Source organism: Cherax quadricarinatus, chromosome 9, assembly GCF_038502225.1.
Source record: "Cherax quadricarinatus isolate ZL_2023a chromosome 9, ASM3850222v1, whole genome shotgun sequence".
NCBI classification, from domain to species: Eukaryota; Metazoa; Arthropoda; class Malacostraca; order Decapoda; family Parastacidae; genus Cherax; species Cherax quadricarinatus.
The window spans coordinates 7,544,873-7,571,040 of record NC_091300.1 but is presented as its reverse complement, the minus strand read 5'-3'; the positions used below and the strand labels follow the sequence as shown (position 1 = coordinate 7,571,040).

At 38.9% G+C, this 26,168-nt stretch overlaps 1 protein-coding gene across 2 annotated transcripts in view; it reads right to left on the bottom strand.

Annotated features, from left to right (window-relative positions):
- LOC128685975 (nucleoprotein TPR-like) overlaps positions 1-26,168 on the bottom strand; it is a 243,857-nt gene that overhangs the window by 24,989 nt on the left and 192,700 nt on the right. For both annotated transcript variants that reach the window (XM_070083193.1, XM_070083194.1), the window contains exons 33-38: positions 24,574-24,643; positions 23,052-23,193; positions 12,994-13,145; positions 10,189-11,989; positions 9,891-10,007; positions 7,572-7,790 (exon numbers count right to left, since the gene is read on the bottom strand). In XM_070083193.1, coding sequence (XP_069939294.1) covers positions 7,572-7,790; positions 9,891-10,007; positions 10,189-11,989; positions 12,994-13,145; positions 23,052-23,193; positions 24,574-24,643 — 2,501 coding nt within the window. The remainder of the gene's footprint in view (positions 1-7,571; positions 7,791-9,890; positions 10,008-10,188; positions 11,990-12,993; positions 13,146-23,051; positions 23,194-24,573; positions 24,644-26,168) is intronic.

Sequence of the window (26,168 nt, the reverse complement as noted above, 5' to 3'; positions counted from 1 at the left end):
CCCTCAGTTAACGACATTAATCCATTCCAGAGAGCTTGTCTTTAACCGATTCTGTTATCTGAATTAATTTTACCAATAAGAAATACAGTGGACCCTCGGCTAACGATATTAATCCATTCCTGAGAGCTCATCGTTAGACGAAATTATCATTAGCCGAATTAATTTTCTTCATAAGAAATAATGGAAATCCAATTAATCCATTCCAGACACCAAAAAAAAAAAAAAAAAAAAAAATCTTCATGAAATATACATGTCCCTACAAAGAAAAGAATGAGACATGCACAATAACTATATAAATAAATGCTAAAATGACACTTACCTTTATTGAAGAGTAATGAGACACTGTTTTTCTTGAACACACTGGGATTTTCAGAGTGATACATGAGTAAAGGCTTCACTTTGCATTCCCCACTAGCATTACAACAAAACAAGAAAGTTAGCCTGTCTTTCATAGGCTTGTGTCCTGGGAGTTCCTGTTCCTCCTGAGTAATGTAGGTCCTTTTAGGCATTTTCTTCCAAAACAGGCCTGTTTCATCACAATTGAACACTTGTTAGGGTTGGAATATTTCAGCTTCGCCATGCCTTATCACGCTGTGTATGCCACTACGATTCTTAAATCTCTCAAACCAACCTTTGCTGGCCTTAAACCAATATGAGCACTAGTTCCAGGCATTTTTTTCCTGTTCACCTGGGTGTTAGTCGACTGGTGTGGGTCGCATCCTGAGGGACAAGATTAAGGATCCCAATGGAAATAAGTTAGACAGCCCTCGATGACTCACTGACTTTCTTGGGTTATCCTGGGTGACTAACCCTCTGGGGTTAATTGTTTCTCGGTAATTGTTTCTCATTAAGATACACCAACAACAGTCTCTCCACATCTCCGAGTAGTACAGCTGACGGTGGTGCAGCAACAGCTGACGGTGGTACAGCAGCAGCTGACCGTGGTACAATAGTATTTCTCACCCTTTTTACCACAGGGTTGGCACTAGAAGCTTTCTGTGGGTCCATGGTGGCTTATTTAGCAGTTACAAGTACTATAAACAATGGAATAATACAAAATATATTGAAAGTACGCATGAAACTAGCCACCCTGGCTTGTAAACAATGACGGCAGGGCAGCTGAGGCGCTCAAGCTGGACGGACAGGTTCGGGACGAATCACGTTGGGAGAGTTTTTTATCGTTAGCCACGCCAAATTTTTTATGCTCAAACGCTTCGTTGGGCGGATTTAACGTTATGCGATGCGTTCGTTAGCCAAGGGTCCACTGTAATGGAAATCTAATTAATCCGTTCCAGACACCCGAAAGTATTAAATAAAAATTTTTTTTACATGAAATATACATTTCCCTACACAGAAAACAATGAGACATGCAGAATAAACAATACTAAAATGACACTTACCTATATTGAAGACTTATTAACGAGTGATGAGACAGGAGGAGGGGAGAGGATGGAGGTGTACTATTGTTTGGAAGGGGAATCCCCTTCCATAAAGACTTCAGGTACCAAGTCCTTTTCTGGGGTTACCTCCCTTCTTTATTTTTTAACCCTTTCAGGGTTTCGGCCGCACTAGTACGGCTTACGCACCAGGGTTTTTGACATACTAGTACGCCTAAATTCTAGTGCCCTCAAATCTAGTGAGACAATGCTGGTAGGCCTACTTATGAAAGAATGGGTCTACGTGGTCAGTGTGCGCAGTATAAAAAAATCCTGCAGCACACAGTGTGTAATGAGAAAAAAAAAACTTTGAGCGTGTTTTTGGATTAAAACAGCGACTTTGCACTGTATTTTCGTATGGTATTTATTGTTGTATTCTAGTTTTCCTGGTCTCATTCTATAGAATGAAAGACATATTACAGAAATTGAGATGATTTTGACTTATTTTACAATGAAAAGTACCCTGAAATTAAGCTCCAAGTAGCAGAAATGTTCGACTTTTACCAAAGTTCAAAAGTAAACAAATCATGCTAAGCGTCCAATACACGTCAACTGGTGAGTCTAATATTCTTTCACAAGTGCGCTGATATTATTTATACCATTTTTTACACTAATGGAGTAGTCTGCATAACAGTAAATCTTCTATTTTTTGAGAATAAAAATTCAAAGTGGAAAGCAAAAGAATGTAAGAGAGGCATTGGGACATGACTAATGAACAGAGGAAATGTCATTTTAGTGCCAGAAGTATCTTTCTTGTTTATTCTGGACCCTATTTGGAAATTGGCATGTTTTGAAATTTGTGTGAAATTGGCAAAATTGCTAAATTCTGACCACTGTATTGGATAGTTGAAATCGGTAAATGGGTGGTTTCTAGCACTCATTCGATAGAAAAAATAGAGTTCTAGCAAAATATTCATGATTTTTGACGATTAGTACAGTGGAATTGGCCGAAAATAGGGCTCAAAGTGGGCAAAATTGCCGATGCATAAACATCATCGAGACCGCTAGCTTCGCGAGAGCATAATTCCGTAAGTTTTCCATAAAATTTCATACTTTTAGTGTCATTATGATCAGGAAATGATTCTCTATCTTTTCATAAGAAAAAATAATTTTTTTTTCAAAATTTGGGTGACCCTGAGAACAAGTCTCAGAGAGGGCCTGTCGACCCTGAAAGGGTTAAAATTTCCCTAAAATGGGACACAACATTGTCATTGTAGATGCTGCCAGCACAGCCTGCAACAGCTGTGTCAGGGTGATGTTCATCCATAAATGTCTGCACATAAGAAAGTAGGTACACTGTAGCAGGCCTGATGGCCCATACTAGGCAGGTCCTTCACAAACCATCCCACTAACAGAATCGTATTTGCCCAACCCAATTTTCAATGCTTCCCAAGCAATAAGATTTGATAATTCTATTCATTCATGCTCAAGTCCCACTCAAATCAAATCATGTGTGTGGGGAAGTACCCTGGCTGGTATGTGGGGAAATACCCTGGCTGGTGTGCAGGGAAGTACCCTGGCTGGTATGTTGGGAAGTACCCTGGCTGGTATGTTGGGAAGTACCCTGGCTGGTATGTTGGGAAGTACCCTGGCTGGTGTGTGGGGAAGTACCCTGGCTGGTGTGTGGGGAAGTACCCTGGCTGATGTATGGGGAAGTACCCTGGCTGGTATGTGGGGAAGCACCCTGTGGAAGCACCACCACTTTCATATCTTTCTACCAACTTTTTCTTGAATTCTATAGTGTTTCTCACCCTCTTTACCAAAGGGTTGGCACTAGAAGCTTTCTTTGGCCCCATTTGGTTTATTTAGCAGTTACAAGCACTAAAAACAATGGAATACAAAATGTATCGCATGTACACGTGGAATCGTCCTAACTGGCTTGTAAACAATGGCACACTCGCTGTACATGGAGTGGCCGGGCCGCTCAGGCCACGTGGACACATTCGGAACAAATGACTTTAACCAAGTTCTTTGTCATTAACTGAGCCAATATTTTGACGCAACACCGTGTCGTTATCCGATTTTTACATTATCCGATGACGCCGTTAAGCGAGGGTCCACTGTATATAAAAGCAAGAGTAAATTATTTATTAAATAATTATTTTTTTAATTAAATAATTATATAAAACAAAGCTCTTTCTTTTTGGGTCACCCTGCCTCGGTGAAAGACTCCCGACGTGTTAAAAAAAAAAAAATTACCCTGATGCTGACTTTTAGCCACAACTCAGTACCCAAAGCTAAAAAAAATGCTAGCTTATTATTTGCTTTTGTGCCACAGTTGCTGATGTATTTGTAACATGTAAGCTTGTAAAAGTAAGTAAAATGGAAGAAAAAACAATAGAGGATGTGTTCACAATTTAAATAGCAAATGACTAAATGATAAAGCTGTAATTATGAAGTGGTAATAGTTGTGCTATTTACCAGGAGCTTTGACAGTGTAGGTCACTCACCATTCATAGCAATAAAATATATACAACACAATAAAAACAAATTCAAAATTAACAAACAAAAAAAAACTATGAATGTGAATAAAATTGCAATTATGTGAATATTTATTGTGTTATTGTTCTTTCATCATCAGTAAAACTTCTCATTTACAGACTAATAGGGAAGGAGTGTACAATAATGCCAATTATGTGCAACTCCCAAATTGTCAAATTAATATTTCAGCATCTACACTCCGAAGGAGGGGTGTTAATGTTGCAGTTTTATAACTGTAGTGTAGAGCACCCCTCTGGCAAGACAGTGATGGTGTGAATGATGATGAAAATTTTTCTTTTACGGGCCACCCTGCCTTGGTGGGAATTGGCTGATGTGTTAATAAAAAATAAAAAAAATAATATTTCATGATCATCTAGTTGTCTTCTGAAGTAGTGGAATTGGTCTGCTGATGCAAAAGACAACCAGACACTAAGAATACAGGAACTGCAACCTGTAGTACTAGTGCAGTATTGTACTGTATAGTAATTTTATAGTAACCAACCTAATTTACAGTAATTTTACATAACTTTTTATGGTGGAGAGATGAAGTGTAAACTGATGTGATCAATGGTGATCACTCAGAATAACCTTTATTCTAAGTTAAGAGGAGCTGTGAAATTCTACTAGTGGAAATAATGTAGATGGGTGAGAAGACATAAATTGTAAATACCTGTACAACAGAGATGCCAAATTCAACCTTCTTTATTAATTCAAGTTTCTACCTAGCACTAAGAGCTACACATTTTTTCTTGACACCACCACCATTTGCTTTAGAAACTGTTGCTAACTGCACCTTACTTAATATGTTAACAAAGCCACACAAAATGCTCTAAATCCAGGGAAAATTAGACTGAATGAGGAGTGCATGCACTAGCTACCACAAACAAACTGGCAAGGGTGGCCTATGGCTCAGGGAACAATGAAAACAGACAGATCCTGGACGTGGTCACCTAGACCCATACCCAACAAACGCTGGAGTTAGCAGACTTGGCTTGATACTTCAGAAGACTACCACACTATCGTCATGGACAAATGCAGAATTAAGGGCTTTTGTCCATTTTGTCAGATAATTAAGAGCATTTATCCAACTATTTTTTGTCCAAAATTGCCGAAATATGTGTACAAGAGGTTGTGTACATATATGTCCAGCTTTTTACTTGCAGAAAGAGAGGTACTTGTCAGAAGGTCGAAGATATTCAGGATCTTCCATAGTACTCTAGGAACTCATACCATACATTAGTAAAACATCCACAATAGTATTTCACCCATTTCATAAATTAGGTGTTGTGTTCTGGATATGTTCTGGATAAATTAAACAAAATAATTTTAAGTATTTCCTTCTGCTTTAGTCTTGTTTACTACTGCATCTCATGCAGTCTTTTATGTATAATTCTGTCTTTTAATAGGTGCCTCATATTGGTCATGTCTGCATTCAACAATGAGCTTTGTTCATTTTTTTCAAAAGCCTATTTCTTTTTTTTCCCAAATGAACATGTTTTGGTGAACTTTATTATCAAATTTAGTAAATATTTCTTAGCATTTTCCCCTTGTTGATGCATATTTTATTAAGATGTTGCATCCTTCAGCACAATTCACAAATTTTTAACTCTGAGAGTCCAAGCCTTAGATCTACATCTTAAGCTCAACTCACTCAGATAAGCTGTGAGCAGTAAATTTGGGCCTAGATATGAGAGAATGCATCTATGTGGCAAGTGTTCACCATATAAAACAAATCTTGCAGTAAGCAGTACGCAGTCCATAATAAGAAAATAAAATGCGACCGTATTTTTTGGATTAAAACACCGACTTTGCGGTGTATTTAATATGGTTTTTATGGTTGTATTCACGGTTTCTTGGTTTCATTTGATAGAATGGAAGATATATTACAGAAACAGAGATTATTTTGATTGGTTTTGCACTGAAAATAGCTTGAAACTGAGCTCAAAGAAGTGGAAATGTTCAATTTTTGCCAATGTTCAAGAGTAAACAATTGGCATCATGTGTCCAATACAATTATCACAATATTGCATAACAGTAAACCTTCTATATTTTTGGTGTGAATAAAAATTCTCTATGTAAATAAAAAATCAAAATGGAATTCATCTGTAAATCCTGGAAACATAACTAATAAACAAAGGAAATGTTATTTTAGTGCCAGGAATGCCTGCATTGTTTATTCTGGATCCTATTTTGAAATTGGAATATTTTGAACTTTGTGTGAAGTTGGCCAAATTACCAATTTCTGATCACTTTACTGGGTAGTTGAAATAGTTGAATGGGCAGTTTCTTGTCCTCAATCGATAAAATAGTATTTATTATTATTTTTTTTTTATTATCACACTGGACGATTCCCACCAAGGCAGGGTGGCACGAAAAAGAAAAACTTTCACCATCATTCACTCCATCACTGTCTTGCCAGAAGGGTGCTTTACACTACAGTTTTTAAACTGCAACATTAACACCCCTCCTTCAGAGTGCAGGCATTGTACTTCCCATCTCCAGGACTCAAGTCCGGCCTGCCGGTTTCCCTGAACCCCTTCATAAATGTTACTTTGCTCACACTCCAACAGCACGTCAAGTATTAAAAACCATTCGTCTCCATTCACTCCTATCAAACACGCTCACGCACGCCTGCTGGAAGTCCAAGCCCCTCGCACACAAAACCTCCTTTACCCCCTCTCTCCAACCTTTCCTAGGCTGACCCCTACCCCACCTTCCTTCCACTACAGACTGATACACTCTTGAAGTCATTCTGTTTCGCTCCATTCTCTCTACATGTCCGAACCACCTCAACAACCCTTCCTCAGCCCTCTGGACAACAGTTTTGGTAATCCCGCACCTCCTCCTAACTTCCAAACTACGAATTCTCTGCATTATATTCACACCACACATTGCCCTCAGACATGACATCTCCACTGCCTCCAGCCTTCTCCTCACTGGTAATACTAGCAAAATAGCTAAGAATTTGGTCAACTGGAATAATGTAATTGGCCTCAAAATAGGAGTCAAAGTGGGTAAAATCGCCGATGCGTAAATATCGCAGATGCAGTAAAATTCACAAGTGTAATTTTGTCAATTTTCCATCAAATTTCATGCTTTTTGTTTTATTACCTTCATAAAAAGATTCTCTACCATGTCATAAGAAAATAAAAATTTTTTTTTTTTGAAAATTCTTGGACCCTAAGATAAGCAATATCAAGTTTTGCCATTTAAACTTGACATACATTATTTTAATTATGATTCTAGAAACCATAAATGCTTAAAGCAAGATGGAATATTGATTTCAGAAAAAAAATCTATTATGGGATTAGATTTATTAAAATGCATACATAAACACAAGTTTTAAAACTCATACTAATAGAGAGAGAGAAAACTTAAGTGTGTTTGAATGGCATGAAAAAAAAAAAAAGGGAGGATTATGCTAGAAAATTATATATATATATATATATATATATATATATATATATATATATATATATATATAATTTTTTTTTTTTTCAACAAGTCGGTCGTCTCCCACCGAGGGTGCTTTACACTTCAGTTTTTAAACTGCAACATTAACACCCCTCCTTATATAAGAATATAAGAATTAGACAAAACAGGAGTTGGGAATTTTTCAAAGAGTAGCAGTCTTTGTGTTAAATTTCTCCATACCATCATCATCTGCTTCTCCTCCAGCATCATCTTCCTCTTCATCTTCCACTTCTTCTCCCACCTCTGCAGCCATGGAATCAGCCTCAGTAAAGTTCTCCTCAGAGTCTTTAGAATTCTCTTCATTGGACTGCTCTGCTCCCGTTACCATGATTGTTGGTGTTTCACGGTGCATAGTCTCTCCTTCACTGGTGCTCACACCACCTTCTGCGCCCAAGTCAGCTAGAATAAAAACCAGGAGCCTTACAAAATACAGCAAAAAAAAAAAAAAAAAAAAAATCTTAATTTCTCAGGATTTTTAACTTCTGTAAGCTTTTTTTTTGGCCTTGCATAGTTGAACTACCATGCTGTAAAAAAAAGGTGGTGCACAGCTCCATCCATTTAGCAGCCCTTCAGTCAAGCCAAGTTGAACAAATTCTATTTTGTCTGCAGACTGGTAATTCAGCCAATACCTAACAAATTCTTTACAACTGTATAAGGGTTATAAAGGAAGGGTTAGACTGATTGTGGTGTGGGGGTTTATATGGGAGGGATTAAGCAGGCCAGGCTAGACTGACTAACGTTTGTAGGTTTGGTGTTTCGGTGTGGAGGTAGAGACTGGGAGACTGCTGGCATGGGACGTGGAAACCAAGCAGTGTAGGGGTAGGGGCAGGAACTGGAGACTGGCATTGGGAGGTGGAGAATGCTGGGACCTGGGGGGAAAGGGCTGGAGACCAAAAACAATGAGGCAGTGTGATGGTGAGTGTAGGTGGCAGTGCTGGTGACCCAGTGTGAGTGGTGGTGTGGATAATGGGTGATTGGGTGAATGAGTGTGTGATAATGAGGGTGGCAAGTGGCTACATGACTAGGTATGTGGACAGCACGTTATGGCATGTGACCCACAAAAACATGATGTGGATGTGGGGCTGTGGTGGGGCAGTGTGGGCTCGAGGCTGTGGGAGTGGGGCCTGAAGCTGTAGGGGAAAGTGGTGTGGGTGAAAGGTTTGGTTGTATCAGTGGCCAAGTGTGGGTGGTGGTAAGGGTGACTGGGTGGATGTGTGTACTTGGTGGTGGGTGACTAGGTGTGTGTGGACTGTGAAAGCATGGGTAAGGGGTGGGTGTAGGGGCTGTAGGAATGGGGTTGTGTGGGCTTGAGGCTGTTGGGAAGTGCTGTGGGTGCAAGGTGTAGGTGGAGGCCATGTGGATTTAAAGCTGTATGGGAGTGGTGTGGGTGAAAGGTGACTTGGTGGGCAAGTGTGCAGTTAGTTGTATGAAAAGTAATGAGGATGCTGAGTGGCTATGTGACTAGATGTGGACACCGGGCTGTGGGATTGTGGCTGTGTGGGCTTGAAGTTGTGGGAAAGTGGTGTGGGTAGAGGTTGCTGGGGGTGCAGCAGGTAACTGATGGAGACAAGTGGTATGACACTAGGTAGTCAGTTGGTAGACAGCAACCACCCAGGGAGGTACTACTATCCTGCCAAGCAAGTGTGAAACGGAAACCTGTAATTGTTTTACATGATGGAAGGATCGGTGGTGTCTTTTTTGTTTGATAAATATGCAGGATACCAGGTATATCTTGCCACTTCTACTTACACTTCGGTCACACTACACATGCATGTACATGCATATATATTTACACACCCATCTGGGTTTTCTTCTATGAATACAGCTATAGAAAGGGAGGAGAGTGATTTCTTGTATGAAAATAACTAATTTTACCTCTCCCCTAGTATATCTTCTTTTACTGTAACTGCTTTTACATAGTAAAGATACTTACCTGCTATTAACTTTTAAATATAAATAAGTATTATCACAAGGACCCCACTGGAAATAAGTCACTCTTGACTTTTTTTGGGTTATCCTAGCCTCTCTACACGTATGCTGCTATGTATGATAACCAATATAACTGTGTATACCTGAATAAACTTATTTAATAGTTCTTGTTCTTCTTTATTTCCTCTTATCTCCATGGGGAAGCGGAAAAGAATTCTTTCTTCCTAAGCCATGCGTGTTGTAAAAGACAACTAAAATTCCAGGAGCAAGAGGCTAGTAACCCTTTCTCTTGTATACATTACTAAATTTAAAAAGAGAAACTTTTGTTTTTCTTTTTATGTCACCTTGCCTCGATGGGATATGGCCAGTTTGATGAAAAAAAAAAATGTACCCTGCCATGGAAACTGATTAATGCTGAATGTTCAAAAAATAAGTGCCACAATTTTGTAATCATGTTAACAAGAAAACACGCTAACAGATCATGTGTTAACTGACAGTCTACTGTACATCTTTTTTTCCACCAATGATAGTCAAGGAATACCAAAGTAGTTAGTGTGAGGAAAGTGTTACCTGTTGGGGATCTGTGTAGAGGTGTGCTTGGCTGTGATCTATTGCCTTCATCCAACTGTCCAAGGTCTATTCGAGTATCGTCAATAAGGCCACCCTCAGCCATTTGGGCCAAACCACCTGAAAATGAAACAATTTTAAAGACTTGATAATTTAAATGGTCTTTTAGGTAAAACATTTTCATTATAACTCAACCAATATTGCAAAAAAAGTTGAACAGTTACAAAGTAAGTTCATTTGTGCTTGTAACCTTCCTAGTATCTCACTTGTAACATATTTATAGCCAAGTCAACATGCTTACTTGTCTGTGGTGGGTTTGATAATTCAGCATTGGACCCAAACACAAATCCACCAGAGGGAACCTGTGGGGAACTAACAGCTTCTGAGAAGCCATCTCCACGCCTGGGAACAAACAGAGTAGGTGTTGACGGCACTATACTGTCATCCCCTCCTTCTTCATACTGGGGTAGCTGATTGAAGGGAGCCAAGGTTTGACGGCCAACTGAACTCGGCCGTTCCTGTCGGTTTACAGATCGTGGAAGTGCCAGGGGCGTCCGTGGACTTGTTTGTGCGGGACCATCAACGCCCCGACTAGAGGAAGATGGTTGACTTGGTCCTGCAGATGGTTGAGGTCGCTCACTTTCACTTGGCGCTTCTTGTGATTCACCATGAGAATCTTCAGCCTCAGCAGACACTTGAGAAGCAGCTTCAGCCTCAGCTTCAGCATTACCTAAATCTTCTTCAGCTTCTCTTGTATTTTGACCTGCCTCTGTGTCAAGACCCTGACTGCATTCTCTGGTTTCATCATGCTCCATTGCATCCTCATCCTCATCATCAGTATCAATAGCATGAATGCTTTGATCTTGATCCTCCTCATCCATCTGTTCATCTTCTTCATCTTCATCTTCCTCCTCCTCTTCTTCCTCCTCCTCCTCCTCTTCATCATCATCATCATCTTCACCCTGGTCGGCATACTCATGTTCATCATCTGACTCTAAAATAACAACATCATCTTCATTATCAGGAGTTTGACTGGCATCGTCATTTTCTTGCTCTGCATGAGATGACGATGGTCCAGCTTCTTCAGCAGACAGAAGAGGATCTTCGTCCAAACAACATCGTTTTGCATCTTTAGTATTAGTGACTGCTTCTGCAGACTCTAGCTTTCTTTTCTGTGAGCTTATACCTGAAGGTCCAGCTATTTCTTGAGAGCTAAGTGGGCTTACAAGAGCAATGGCTTGAGATACCAAAGCATCAGCGGACACTTCCTGTGACTCCTGTTGTCTTATAAGCGGTGTTGAAATGATCGGTGCCTTAGATGAAGCTACTGCAGTGGCTCCAGTTACACCAGCAGTTACAGAAACAATTGGAGCAACAACAGATGTACTAGCTATTGAGGTTTGTGGCACTGATGTTGACTGACTGGCCAAAGTGGACTGAGATGCTACAGTGGAGGAAGTAGCAGGGGCAGTTTGCAAGCCAGAGGCTTTTGTGGTTGGAACAGATGGTGCAGCTGCAGTAGACTGAGTAGCAGGGGTAGATTCAACTACTACTCCTGTAGAGGACTGGGAAGCAATAGATGACTGACTTGCTAGAGTAGACTGTGAGGCAGAAGACTGCGAAGATGACTGTGAAGCAGTAATTGATGAAATAGCAAGAGCTGGTGCCACTGGAGTGGTAAGAGAAGCAGAAGCTGGTGTAGGAGAAACAGTTGCAGTAAGAGTGGTAGTCATTGTGGTTGTAGCTGATGGTGTTGTAGTGGCAGTAGTAAGAAGTGTGGGAGCAGATATGGCTGGTGTGGGTGTCACTGTGGCCTGTGGTAGAGTTACAGTGGAGGACACCATGCCATCACTGTGAGTTTCCAATGGAGACACAACCATTACAGTAGAACCCTGAGTAGGGGCAGAACCTCCAGATGGTGGAGCCATTGGACGAATACTTGCAGTTGGAATAGCCCGGGATGGAGGAACCACTTGCGTAGTCTGTGATCGAGGTGAGGCTGAGGGAGCTACTGGAGCATTCATAGGTCTAATATTTGCAGTGGGCGGAGGTTCAAACCCACTCTTCTCAGAAGACACACCACTAGTGGATGGCTTGGAAACCTATAATGGATTAAAACCAACAAAATGAGATATTTTTAGCCACAGCACAAAAGTATTAATAACATTAAGGTACTTGCATATAAATAAGTTTTTTTTTTTAACACATCAGCTGTCCTCCACCAAGGTAAAGTGACCCAAAAAGGAAGAAACACTTTTATTGTTATTCATTCAGACACTGTCTTCCCAGAAGTGTGCTGACATTCCAACTCAGATGACCCTTGGAGCTGAAGCATCCCCACCCCTCTTTCAGAGTGCAAGCACTCTACTTCTCACCTCAAGGACTCAAGTCTAGCTAAATGGTTTCCCTGAATCCCTTCATAAATGTTACTTTGCTCACTCTCCAACAGCTCATCAAATCAGGAAAAAACCACTGGTCTCCACTTACTATCTAATACACTTGCACAAGCCTGTTCAATGTCCAAGGCTCTAGTACTCAAAGCCTTCCTTACCCCTTACTTCAATCCTTCCTGGGTTGGCCCTTACCCCTTCTTCCCTCCACCCTAGATTTATATGCCCTCCAAGTCATCCAATTTTGCTCCACCCTCTCTAAATGTTCAAGCCACCTCAACTCTCTCTCTCCTGCCCTCTGAATTATCATGTAGAGAATTCAGTCTGTAGAAATTAAAAGGCAATGTTAGGTGATCATGGGTATAATTCAGAGGACATAATTGTTGAGAATTGATGAAAATTTAAAGATTTCTTAAGTAATTTCACCTTTTAACAGATATTTTACCTCTTAGCCTTACCTAACACAATTTACATCTTTTACATATAATTTACAAGAGATGTACTTTGACAACCTCCCTTAGAATTTCATGGTCAATACAGTACTCCAACTGTACTTGTGGTGAAGGGATCAAGAGAAAAAATCTTTCATCTGTTTAGTACTTAATTATGACTTATAATTGCTTCCATGAAACATGACTTACAAGGAAAGGATTCCAACACATGTTCATCCTCTGCCCTCTACCCGCCTTCCCCTAAAACAAAGAAATAAAATTTACCCCAGCTGCCTGCTTCTGGAGGTTTTCCAGTTGTCTTTGCTGCATTTGTAGCTTCTTATTGAGAGACTCCACTTCACGGGATAACTGGTCACGCTCCTTCTCCAGCTGATTAATATCCTTCTCATACAATTGCTTCTTGGTTTGGCTTTCCTCTGGAATTAAACAAGCAAACATTGCATTAGCAACTTTTATTAAACACAGCTATTTTACACCAAAGCAGGTTGAGATAAACAATGAAAAGCATGCTTTTACTTATATCCTAGCCAGTTTTTTTTCAAAAGTGAAGGACATCACAATTTAAATACACAAAATAAGAACATTTCCACATACCTTTCAAAGTTCAGGCACTCTATTTACCAACTCTAGGTCCAGTTAAATGATTTCCCATATCCCTTCACATATGTATTACCTGGCTAACACATTAATATGCAAAATTCTAAAAATCACTTTAATATTCCTATTTGTTTGCTAGATGCTCATGCCTCTACAAACTGTATACTCTATCTACTCCTTCCTGGAGCAATACTACTGACTAAAAGACTTTCCTGGCCAACCTATCTTGCTCCATCCTTTCTAAATGACCAAACCATCTTAACCTGTCTTCCACTCCTTGAATTATTCCTTCCATACTGTCACACCATCTTCCAATTTCTTGGTTCATTTTCTTCCCTGATAGTGAACATGTTTCCTTATTTTTGGGTCACACTACCCTTCTGGATGGGAAATGAAAAATATTAAAACAATCTCTGCTTAACATTCACATACCACACTAGTCTCAAACATCACTGCCCCAAGCCTCTTTGTCACTGCAACATTCAAGAACCTTGCCTCACACCCTTACAAAAATGTTGGCATCATTATACTATGATTCATTCCAAGTTTTGCATCCACTGATAAACCACTTTCTTTCCAAATAATAATCAAAACTCCATCACTTTCTTTCTATTTTATGATGTACTGTGCCTTGTCTTTCATAGATCCATCAGCCAACAAAGCCCCTTCCAAATACATATGTAAACACATTCTCTTGTTATACTCATTCCCTTCAAACTGATGTCCAATCTTCATGGTTAGATTTCCCACTCATCCCCTCACTCTTATTGATGCTAACATTAAACTACCTACTTTTACACACTCCTCTGTATAATTTTACAGTAAAGACTACTCCCACTTTGCCAGCCTCAATATCTTTTAACCCTTTCAGTGGCCATAACATAGAACTACAACAATGAGGCCAGGGTCCCTAATGTAGCTCTACATAATGAGTTCAGCTCACTCAGATAAGCTGTAAGTGGTAAATTTTGGCATAGATATGAGAGATTGGGTTTGCAAAGAGTGTGTGCCCATTATAAAAAAAAATCATGCCCCATGCAGTGCATGATTGGAAAAGCAAAACTGGCAGTGTGTGTGGTTTAAAGCAGCAAATTTGAGGTGTTTTCTAGTATGGTTTTTCTGACTTTATTGGCTGTTTCTTGGTATCACTTGGTTTCAGGACTGAAACTAGCTTGAAGCTGAGTTCAAGGTAGTGGAAAAAATAGATTTTTTGCCAGTTTTCCTGAGGACAGGTAATGCCCTCCTACACTAGTCTGTTTTGTTGATTTTTCATGGGTCTGTTTCAATTATTGGGATGCTGTAAATCATGACCAATCATTCCTAGTTATATTTTATTATCAAAGAAATAAAGTAAATCTTCTATTTTTGTGTGATTATGAATTCAAAACAGAAGGCAGATGTAATATAGGAGAGGCCTGGGGGATGTGATTAATGAACAGAGGAAATGTCTACATTGCTTATTTTGGACTATTTTTAAATTGGTATTTTTTTGTTTTGTTGAACCCTTTCAGGGTCCAAGGCCAAAATCTGAAGTGATGCCCCAGTGTCCAAGAATTTAAAAAAAAAAAAACTGTTATTTTTTCTTATGAAATGGTAGAGAATCTTTTTGTGAATGTAATAAAACAAAAAGTACGAAATTTGATGGAAAACTGACGAAATTATGCTCTCGTGAATTTTGATGTGTCAGCGATATTTACGAATCGGCGATTTTGCCGACTTTGACTCCCATTTTAGGCCAATTACATTATTCCAGTCGACAAAATTCTAAGCTATTTCACTAGTATTACTTCTATTCTATCGATTGAGCACAAGAAATCGCCAAGTCAACTGTTTCAACTACAAAATAAAGTGACCTGAAATTGGTAATTTGGCCAATTTAACACAAAGTTCAAAATATTCCAATTTCAAAATAGGGTCCAGAATAAACAATGTAGGTATTCCTGGAACTAAACTAACATTAACTCTGTTCATTAGTTACGTTTTGAGGCTTTACAAATAAATTCCGTTTTGATTTTTTATTCACAATGAAATTTTATTCACACCAAAAAATAGAAGATTTACTGTTATGCAATATTGTAATAATTGTATAAATATCATCACCACATTTGTGAATGTATATTAGACCCACCAGCTGGCGTGTATTAGACGTGTGAGGTCGTTTGTTTACTCTTGAACATCGGCAAAAATTTAACATTTCCGCCACTTTGAGCTCAGTTTCAAGCCATTTCCAGTGCTAACACCAATCAAAATTATCTCTATTTCTGTAATATGTCTTCCATTCTATCAAATGAGACCAAGAAATCACAAATACAACTATAAAAAACATACGAAAAAACACTGCAAAGTCGCTGTTTTAATCGAAAATCATGGTCTCAGTATTTTTCTCTCATTATACACAGTGTGCTGCAGGATTTGTTTTATGTGGTGTACACATACCACATAGATGTATTCTCTCATATCTAGGCCCAAATTTACCACTCACAGTTTATCAGAGTGAGCTGAGCTCATGACGTAGATCTACAGTTTGGACCCTGAACGTAAAGCCGTAGATCTACGGGACGGACCCTGAAAGGGTTAAAACTGACCAAATTACTAATTTTTGTGTACCTTAAAAGGGTAGTTGTAATAACTGAATGGGTGGATTTTTGTGCTCAATCAATAGACTGGGCCAACCTCATCAATTTCCCAGTCAACTCCTGCAGGGAATCACGATGAACAGAAATCTGAAGCAACGACAACAGTGCCTGGGCATGCGCAATAAGGCTCACAGACTGCTTGAATTTATATCAAGAAGTACTGTATAAGAACAGGAATACAAAGGTTGTTTTACAGCTCTACAAATCATTAGCATGGCCTCGCTTAATTTCTGGAACTCAGTTCTGGTGTCTATAATACAGAATGGATATACTGTAAATGTGTTGGGAAATATTACACAAATAACCCGCACATAGAAGAGAGGAGCTTATGGCGACATTTCAGTCCGACTTGGACCATTTATAAAGTCACAATGATATTAATGTTATTAACCCCATCAGGGTCCAAGGCCCAATTCTGAAGTGGTACCCCAGTGTCCAAGAATTTAAAAAAAAAAAACTTGTTATTTTTTCTTATGAAATGGTAGAGAATCTTTTTGTTAAGGTAATAAAACAAAAAGTATGAAATTTGATGGAAGATTAACGAAATTATGCTCTCGCGAATTTTGATGTGTCAGCGATATTTACGAAACGGCGATTTTGCCGACTTTGACTCCCATTTTAGGCCAATTACATTATTCCAGTCAACCAAATTCTTAGCTATTTCACTAGTATTACTTCTATTCTATCGATTGAGCACAAGAAATCGCCAAGTCAACTGTTTCAACTACAAATTAAGGTGATCAGAAATTGTTAATTTGGCCAATTTAACACAAAGTTCAAAATATTCCAATTTCAAAATAGGGTCCAGAATAAACAATGTAGGTATTCCTGGAACTAAACTAACATTTCCTCTGTTCATTAGTTACGTTTTGAGGCTTTACAAATAAATTTCATTTTGATTTTTTATTCACATAATGAATTTTTATTCACACCAAAAAATAGAAGATTTACTGTTATGCAATACTGTAATAATTGTATAAAAATCATCACCATATTTGTGAATGCATATTAGACCCACCAGCTGGCGTATATTAGACGTGTGAGGTCGTTTGTTTACTCTTGAATATAGGCAAAAATTTAACATTTCTGCTACTTTGAGCTCAGTTTCAAGCCATTTCCAGTGCTAAAACCAATCAAAATCATCTCTATTTCTGTAATGTCTTCCATTCTATCAAATGAGACCAAGAAATCGCAAATAGAACTATAAAAAACATACGAAAAAACACTGCAAAGTCGCTGTTTTAATCGAAAAATCATGATTTCAGTTTTTTTCTCTCATTATACACAGCCTGCTGCAGGATCTGTTTTATGTGGTGCACACATACCACATCGATGTATTCTCTCATATCTAGGCCCAAATGTACCACTCACAGTTTATCAGAGTGAGCTGAGCTCATGACGTAGATCTACGGTTTGGACCCTGAACGTAAAGCTGTAGATCTACGGGACGGACCCTCAAAGGGTTAAGATCTACATTCTTTAGTTTATATATAGCATGGTTATTTTCCTGTCCAACATTTAGAACTTTGCATTTGTCTATATTAACCCTTTGACTGTCGCAAGCCCCTTTCTGAAACTGTCATTGTATGTCGCAAAATTTTTGAGAAAAAAAAAAAATCTTATGAAATGATGGAGAATCTTTTCCCGATGGTAATGACACCAAAAGTATGAAATTTGATTGAAAACTCATGGAATTACGCTCCCACGAAGTTAGCAGTCTTGACGACATATACACATTGGCAATTTCGTCGACTTTGAGCCCTGTTTTTGGCCAACTCTATTGTTTCAGTTGACCAAACTCAGCTATTTCTTTAGAACTCCATTTTTTCTATCAGTCGAGTACAAGAAACTGCCCATTTACTGATTTGAACTACCCAATAAAGTGGTCAGAAATTGGCAATTTGGCCAATTTCATGCAAATTAAAAAAGATGCCAATTTCAAAATTATTTTTATTATTATTTTTTTATTATCACACTGGCTGATTCCCACCAAGGCAGGGTGGCCCGAAAAAGAAAAACTTTCACCATCATTCACTCCATCACTGTCTTGCCAGAAGGGTGCTTTAAACTACAGTTTTTAAACTGCAACATTAACACCCCTCCTTCAGAGTGCAGGACTCAAGTCCTAACTTCCAAACTACGAATTCTCTGCATTATATTCACACCACACATTGCTCTCAGACATGACATCTCCACTGCCTCCAGCCTTCTCCTTGCTGCAACATTCATCACCCATGCTTCACACCCATATAAGAGCGTTGGTAAAACTATACTCTCATACATTCCCCTCTTTGCCTCCATGGACAAAGTTCTTTGTCTCCACAGACTCCTAAGTGCACCACTCACCCTTTTCCCCTCATCAATTCTATGATTCACCTCATCTTTCATAGACCCATCCGCTGACACGTCCACTCCCAAATATCTGAATACATTCACCTCCTCCATACTCTCTCCCTCCAATCTGATACCCAATCTTTCATCACCTAATCTTTTTGTTATCCTCATAACCTTACTCTTTCCTGTATTCACTTTCAATTTTCTTCTTTTGCACACCCTACCAAATTCATCCACCAATCTCTGCAACTTCTCTTCAGAATCTCCCAAGAGCACAGTGTCATCAGCAAAGAGCAACTGTGACAACTCCCACTTTATGTGTGATTCTTTATCTTTTAACTCCATGCCTCTTGTCAAGACCCTCGCATTTACTTCTCTTACAACCCCATCTTATTTTTTGAGTGCAGGCGCTGTACTTCCCATCTCCAGGACTCAAGTCCGGCCTGCCGGTTTCCCTGAACCCCTTCATAAATGTTACTTTGCTCACACTCCAACAGCACGTCAAGTATTAAAAGCCATTTGTCTCCATTCACTCCTATCAAACACGCTCACGCATGCCTGCTGGAAGTCCAAGCCCCTCGCACACAAAACCTCCTTTACCCCCTCCCTCCAACCTTTCCTAGGCCGACCCCTACCCCGCCTTCCTTCCACTACAGACTGATACACTCTTGAAGTCATTCTGTTTCGCTCCATTCTCTCTACATGTCCGAACCACCTCAACAACCCTTCCTCAGCCCTCTGGACAACAGTTTTGGTAATCCCGCACCTCCTCCTAACTTCCAAACTACGAATTCTCTGCATTATATTCACACCACACATTTCAAAATAGGGTCCAAAATAAACAATGTAGACTTTCTTGGCACTAAAATAACATATCCTCTGTTCATTAGTCACGTCTCTAGGTCCCTCTTATATTACTATTGCTTTCTATTTTGATTTTTTATTCATACAAAAAATACAAAATTTACTGTTATGCAGACTACTGCATTATTGTAAAAATGGTATAAATAATATCAGTGCACTAGAGAAAGAATATCAGTTGACGTGTATTGGATGTGTGGTGTGATCTGCTTACTCCTGAACATTAGTAAAAATCGAACATTTCCACTACTTTGAGCTCAATTTCAAGGTCGTTTTCATTGTGAAACTAATCAAAATCATCTCTATTTCTGTAATATGTTTTCCATTTTATCACCTGAGACCATGAAAACGAGAATACAGCTATAAATACTATACGAAAATACACCTCAAAGTTGGTGTTTTAATCCAAAAGAAAAGGTCATTTTTTTCTCATTATGCACTGCGTGCTGCAGGATTTTTTTTATGTGGTGCACACTGACCACACAGACCCATTCTCTCTCATGTGGGCCTACCAGCTTTCTCCTGCTTGATTTGAAGCCGCCAGAATTTACGCGTATAAATATGTCCAAAACAGTGGCGCGTAAGACGTATATATACGACCAAAACAGTCAAAGGGTTAAACTTCATCTGCCACTTCTCTGACCACTGCATCAGTCTATTCAAATTATCCCAGAGTGCTCTAATGTCCTCATTAAAATGAATTGGACTGCCTATTTTGGTGTCATCAGCAAATTTGCTAATGTTGCTATTTATTCCCTCATCTATATTATGTAAATTGTGAACAAGGGGCCCAACACTGATCCCTGTGGAACACTGCTTGTGACGTGCCCCCTTCTGATTTCTCCCCATTTATGCAAACTCTCTGCTACCTATTTGTCAACCATGCCTGTATCCAGGAAAAAATTTCTCCACCTGTTCCATATGCCTTAAGTTTCCTCAATAGCCTCTGGTGTGGAACTCTATCGAAAGCCTTACTGATGTCCATTCCCAGTATCATATTCAGTACCATGATCTACCTCCTCAAATACCTTAGTGAAAAAAGTAAGTAAATTCGTAAGATAGGAATGCCCTTTGTAAAACCGTGCTTAGATTCGTTAATCAATTTATGCCTTTCAAGATGGCTACGAATTGCCTCGGAAATTACTGATTCCATAAATTTTCCCACTATGGAGGTAAGGCTTATTGGTCTATAGATTGAAGCTAAGGACCTGTCACCTGCCTTGTAAATAGGTATTACATTTACCATTTCCCACTTGCCTGGCACTATGCCAGTTTGTAGTGATATACTGAAATGCTAAGTTCCTCTTTACATTCCTTTAAAACCCTTGCAAACATTTCATCAGGACTTGGGGATTTGTTAGGTTTTAATTTCTCTATTTGTCTGAGGACCATGTAACTAGTTACCCTAATCGTGCATAGTTTATAATTGTCCTGTTATACATAATTTATTATTTCTGGAATTTCACTAGTATCTTCCTGAGTAAAAACTGAGATGAAATATTTGTTGAAAAGTTCACACATTTCCTTATCACAGTCAGTGATCTGACCTGAGTTACTCTTAAGTGGGCCTATCTTGTCCCTAATCTTACGTCTGTATACCTGAAAGAACCTTTTTGGGTTAGCCGTAGAATCCCTTGCGACTTTAGCCACATAATCTCTTTTTGCTTTTCCTATTCCTTTTATTATTTCTCTAATTGAATATACTGATTTCCTAATTGCCCATCCCCTCTTTTAATATGCCTAGATATGCCTCTCTTTTGACCAACGAGATGTTTTAGGCTATTGTTTTTCCATTTAGGATCATTTTTGTTAGATCTAATTTCCCTACTCAGAACAAAAGTTGTCTGAGCAGCTAGCACTACGCCACCCACCTGAGCCATAGTCAGGTCATCCCAATTTAGCCCACCCAGGTAATTTCTCAGTTCCATGAAGTCAGCTAAGCGGAAGTCTGGGACAGACTTGATTGCAGTTATCTGGGTAATTCCATGATATATTGAAACAAAGTGATTTGTGATCACTTTCCTCAAGCTCATCATTAACTTTAAGATTATTAATTAGTGATTCTTTGTTGGCAAGAACCAAGGTTGTTTCCTCTAGTTCGTTCTGTCACAAACCGCTTTAAAATGCAGTCCTGAACCATATCAAGAAAGTCACTAAACTCAAGATTTCCTGTCACACTGTTCCAATTTGTCTAAAGTTAAAATTTCCTATTATCACAACATTTTCATATCTAAACGCCTTATGAATTTCATCCCATAGCAGCTTACTGCACTCCCTATCAAGATTTGGGGGCCTATAAATCAAACCCAAAATTAATTTTTCACGACCCTCAAGAAACTGTAGCCAAACAGATTCTGTGTCCGATGTTTCTAACCTTATATCTTGTCTAACACAACAATTTATATTATCTCTAACATACATCGCCACTCCACCACCCTTCCTGTTGACCCTATCAGTGTGGAATAGTTTATAACCCTGAGTGTTGCATTCAGAAGGCATTTCTCTAATCTTTCAAGCTAAATCAGGTCTCCATTATAGCAATAATATCTATATTACCTACTTTCGTTTTCCTTTCTGGGCCACCCTGCCTTGGTGGGATACGGCTGGTTTGTTGAAAAAAAAAATCTATATTACCTGCACTTGCAAGTAATCTTAGCTCATATATCTTATTTCTTACTCCTATTTGTATAGTAAACCTTAAGGGAGTAGTCACTTGTTGCCCTCTACTATCTCTCTTTGTTTAACAATTGCTTTGCCTTTACTAGCAACCTTGTTTTGAATATTGTCTTTTAAACATATCCCTGAGGTATTCTGGTAATATCTGCTGTTTTCAACCCTAGTACTGCAGCCTGGCTGTTTGCCACAAACACTCATACCTCTATAATCTATCAGTTTAAAGTCCTAGACAAGTCATCAATGACCCGCTCAATCGAACTGGCTAATGCAACCACTCCAGCCCCAGAGAGATGAACCCCATCCCTTGCATACATATCACATTTGCCACAGAATTTGTCCCAGTTATCAATGAATGGGATTGCAAGTCCTTTGCAGTACCTGTTTAGCCAGCAATTTATACCAAATGCCCTAGACATCAATTCACTGCCCACTTCCCTTCTAGACAAGATGCTACACATTATTGGGATCCCTCCCTTAGACCTGACTACATCTATGGCTAACCTGTATCTACCCAGCAGCTCCTGTCTCCTGCCCTTCCCGATGTTATTTCCACCAGCATTAAGACAGATAATGGGCTTCTTCCCATTACCTGACATATTATTATCCAACATGCTGACTATGGAGAACAGAGAATTGATTTCCTACCTTCACATCTTCTCTATTAACCTTCCTCATCTTCTTCCTGAAATGTGAACCACTTGCCACTTAAAAGCAGTTGCCACTCTCCAACTAACTGCTTGTAACCTTTTCCTGCTTACCAGCCCCAACCATCTCACACTCGCTACCAAACCCATCTAGGCAAAGTTTCAGCCTCCTATTTTCCTCCTGAAGAAGTAGAACCTCCTTCTTCAACACTTTAACCTGAGATTCTAAGACTCTACAGCAAGCCATGGTGCTTGGTAACACCCAACGCTAATTCCCAGACAGCTTAGGACAGGATGACCTCAAGTGACCACTGACGTATTCCTATGGTTCTCTCTTACGAGTGTCAATATTTACAAGAAATGGCCTTTGAGTAAGAGTTAAAATAAGTAAAAAAAATCAATTAGCATTTAGTAGTATCCAGCTAGATGATGGGTGGTTCATTTCTAGGGTAGATTTTTTTTTATCTGAAAATGTAGTCAACCTATGGGACACATCAATTTGTACACCAGGATTTACTGTACATAAATTGTTTATTAAAAAACTTTTTTTAGTTAATTATCTAAATCCTCATACCTAATCTTTTGGTGATATCTGCGATCTGTTTTGACACATTCTGTTTCAGTTGTGTAGATAAGTTCTGCGAAATCTGCAGCTCCCGTGTCTTCCCTTCAAGTTCAAGACGAAGCTTACTTAGTTCTCCATCCTTCTGCTGGCTCTGAAAAGCATAAATATACTTGAATTTACTTTTACCATCGTCGTCATATGTTCTCATACTTTTTTTTTTCTAACATGCTGGCCATCTCCCACCAAGGCAGGGTGACCAGAAAAAAAAAAAAAAACTTTTGCCATCATTTACACTATCACCATGTTGCCTGAGGCAGATATAACAGTTTAGATGTTTCTCTAAACAGCAAATATTCCAAACTTCCTCCTTTAGAGTGCAGGCACTGTACTTCCCACCTCCAGGATTCAAGTCTGGCTACAATTATCTCATGCAGTCCTAGAATAATTTGTTTAACGAAATGCAGGAAAGTTTTCATTTGCTTCACATAAGGCATAACTTAACTTAAGAGTGGTAACCAGCGAGAGGAGACTTTAAAATGCTATGAAGGTCTTGTCACGATATAAATTAAAGTTTCATTCTAATTTCTCTTTTAGAACTGCTTTAACTGCTGACAACCTCTTTTCTGTGTAATAAAAAAAATTACCCGCCAGAGCAGGTAGCTAAACTCACAGCTCGCCAGGAAAGGCAGGGGTATAATTTCCAGGATTAAGCCTCCAATGTTTCACACAATTAACTAATATTAATTTTGCAGCAATGTATGACCCCCACAGGTTTGGCCCTTGTGACTCACAAAATCATGATAACATGATTACAAACAAATCACACAATGGGTGGGACTCCAGCCCATGACAGCTGTCTCCAAAAACTCACAGGCCAGCTTGCTAACCACTGGACTAGCTGACTCTAATAAGATTCATCCAACTAGGTATATTTCTATGCACTATCAGAAGGTTAGCATGGTCCTCACTGTGACCACATATGCAGGTTTTTACAGATGAATCCCACACCAGCATGGTTGTGGAGTGCTCTAGCTCAAGTCCCTTTAAAGCTGTCACCATAATTTGTTTGCAATTGTGTTATTACAATTTTGCGAGTTGCAATGGCAGCTTTGAAGGGGCTTGACCCAGAGCATGCCACAACCATGCTGGTGGGATTCATCTGCAAAAACCTGCACTTGTGATTACAGTGGGGTCCATGCTAACCTTCCTATGTTGTATAGTTGGATGAATCCTATTAGAGCCAGGCTGTTTAGTGGTTAATACACTGGCCTGTGAGTTTTAAGCCTCACCTGTTATGGGTTCAAACCCCACCCATTCTGTAATAGATTTAGACCTTTTCTAACATACTGTAGTAATAATACAAAGCTCCATTCAGAATACTGTACTAGCACTTCAATTCATCATGAAAAACGTCTGGTACTGTTTACTCTTTTTTGGTCCTTTCTCTATCAGTTATAAAGCTGATTCAACCAGACATAACAGATATTTATGAGGCAACTACTAACTACTGAATGGGTCACTCATTACTTACCTGTGACTTAAACATGCTATTTTCCATCTCCTTATTTGACAGTGACTGCTTTAAAGAGGTAATCTCCTGCCTGTAAATCAGATTTTATATATTTGATTTGTTACTTTATGCTAATATACAAAAATAGAGAAATATAATATTTTAAATCCAAATGTATAAAAAAGTGTTATAGTAAATATAATAAAAGTGGTATCATGACTGAGAAGTCTATCATAGTAAATCCTCAACATGACGAATATGACATTCAATCTTAACCCTTTCAGGGTTTCAGCCGTACTAGTATGGCTTACACACCAGGGTTTTTGACGTACTAGTATGCCTAAATTCTAGCGCCCTCAAATCTAGTGAGAGAAAGCTGGTAGGCCTACAAATGAAAGAATGGGTCTATGTGGTCAGTGTGCACGGCATAAAAAAAATCCTGCAGCACACAGTGCGTAATGAGAAAAAAAAAACTTTGACCGTGTTTCTGGATTAAAACAGCGACTTTGCACTGTATTTTCGTATGGTATTTATTGTTGTGTTCTAGTTTTCCTGGTCTCATTTTATAGAATGGAAGACATATTACAGAAATTGAGATGATTTTGACTGGTTTTACAAAGAAAAGTATACCTTGAAATTGAGCTCAAAGTAGCAGAAATGTTCGATTTTTACCAAAGTTCAAAAGTAAAATCATTCTATGCGTCCAATACACGTCAACTGGTGACTAATATTCTTTCATAAGTGCGCTGATATTATTTATACCATTTCTACACCAATGCAGTAGTCTGCATAACAGTAAATCTTCTATTTTTTTTGAGAATAAAGATTCAAAGTGGAAAGTAAAAGAATGTAAGAGGGGCATGGGGACATGACTAATGAACAGAGGAAATGTTATTTTAGTGCCAGCAATGTCTTTCTTGTTTATTCTGGACCCTATTCGGAAATTGGCATCTTTTGAAATTTGTGTGAAACTGGCAAAATTGCTAATTTCTGACCACTGTATTGGATAGTTGAAATCAGTAAATTGGTGGTTTCTTGTACTCATCGATAGAAAAAATGGAGTTCTAGCGAAATAGTTATTTTTGTTGACAAGTACACTGGAATTGTCCAAAAATAGGGCTCAAAGTGGGCAAAATCGCCGAAGAGTAAACATCATCGAGACAGTTAATTTCGCGAGAGCATAATTCCGTAAGTTTTCCATCAAATTTCATACTTTTGGTGTCATTATGATCGGGAAATGATTCTCTATCTTTTCATAAAAAAAATAATTTTTTTTTTCTGAAATTTAGGCGACCCAGAGAACAAGTCTCTGAGAGGGCCTGTCGACCCTGAAAGGGTTAAAGAACCTAATTAATGTTATCTCAGTATCTGATACAACAAGAAAATGCCCTAATAGTAATATGGCTAGAAAGTTAGGCGAGAAGTTAAGGACCATCACCCCTGCTGCTTGGACTCAAAGTAAGTGTCCTAAATTGGAAATTAAAAATTATAAGAAGAACTATTAAAAAACAAAAGGCAAAGTGAGTGAGTGAGTGAGTGAGTGAGTGTGTGTGTGTGTGTGTGTGTGTGTGTGTGTGTGTGTGTGTGTGTGTGTGTGTGTGTGTGTGTGTGTGTGT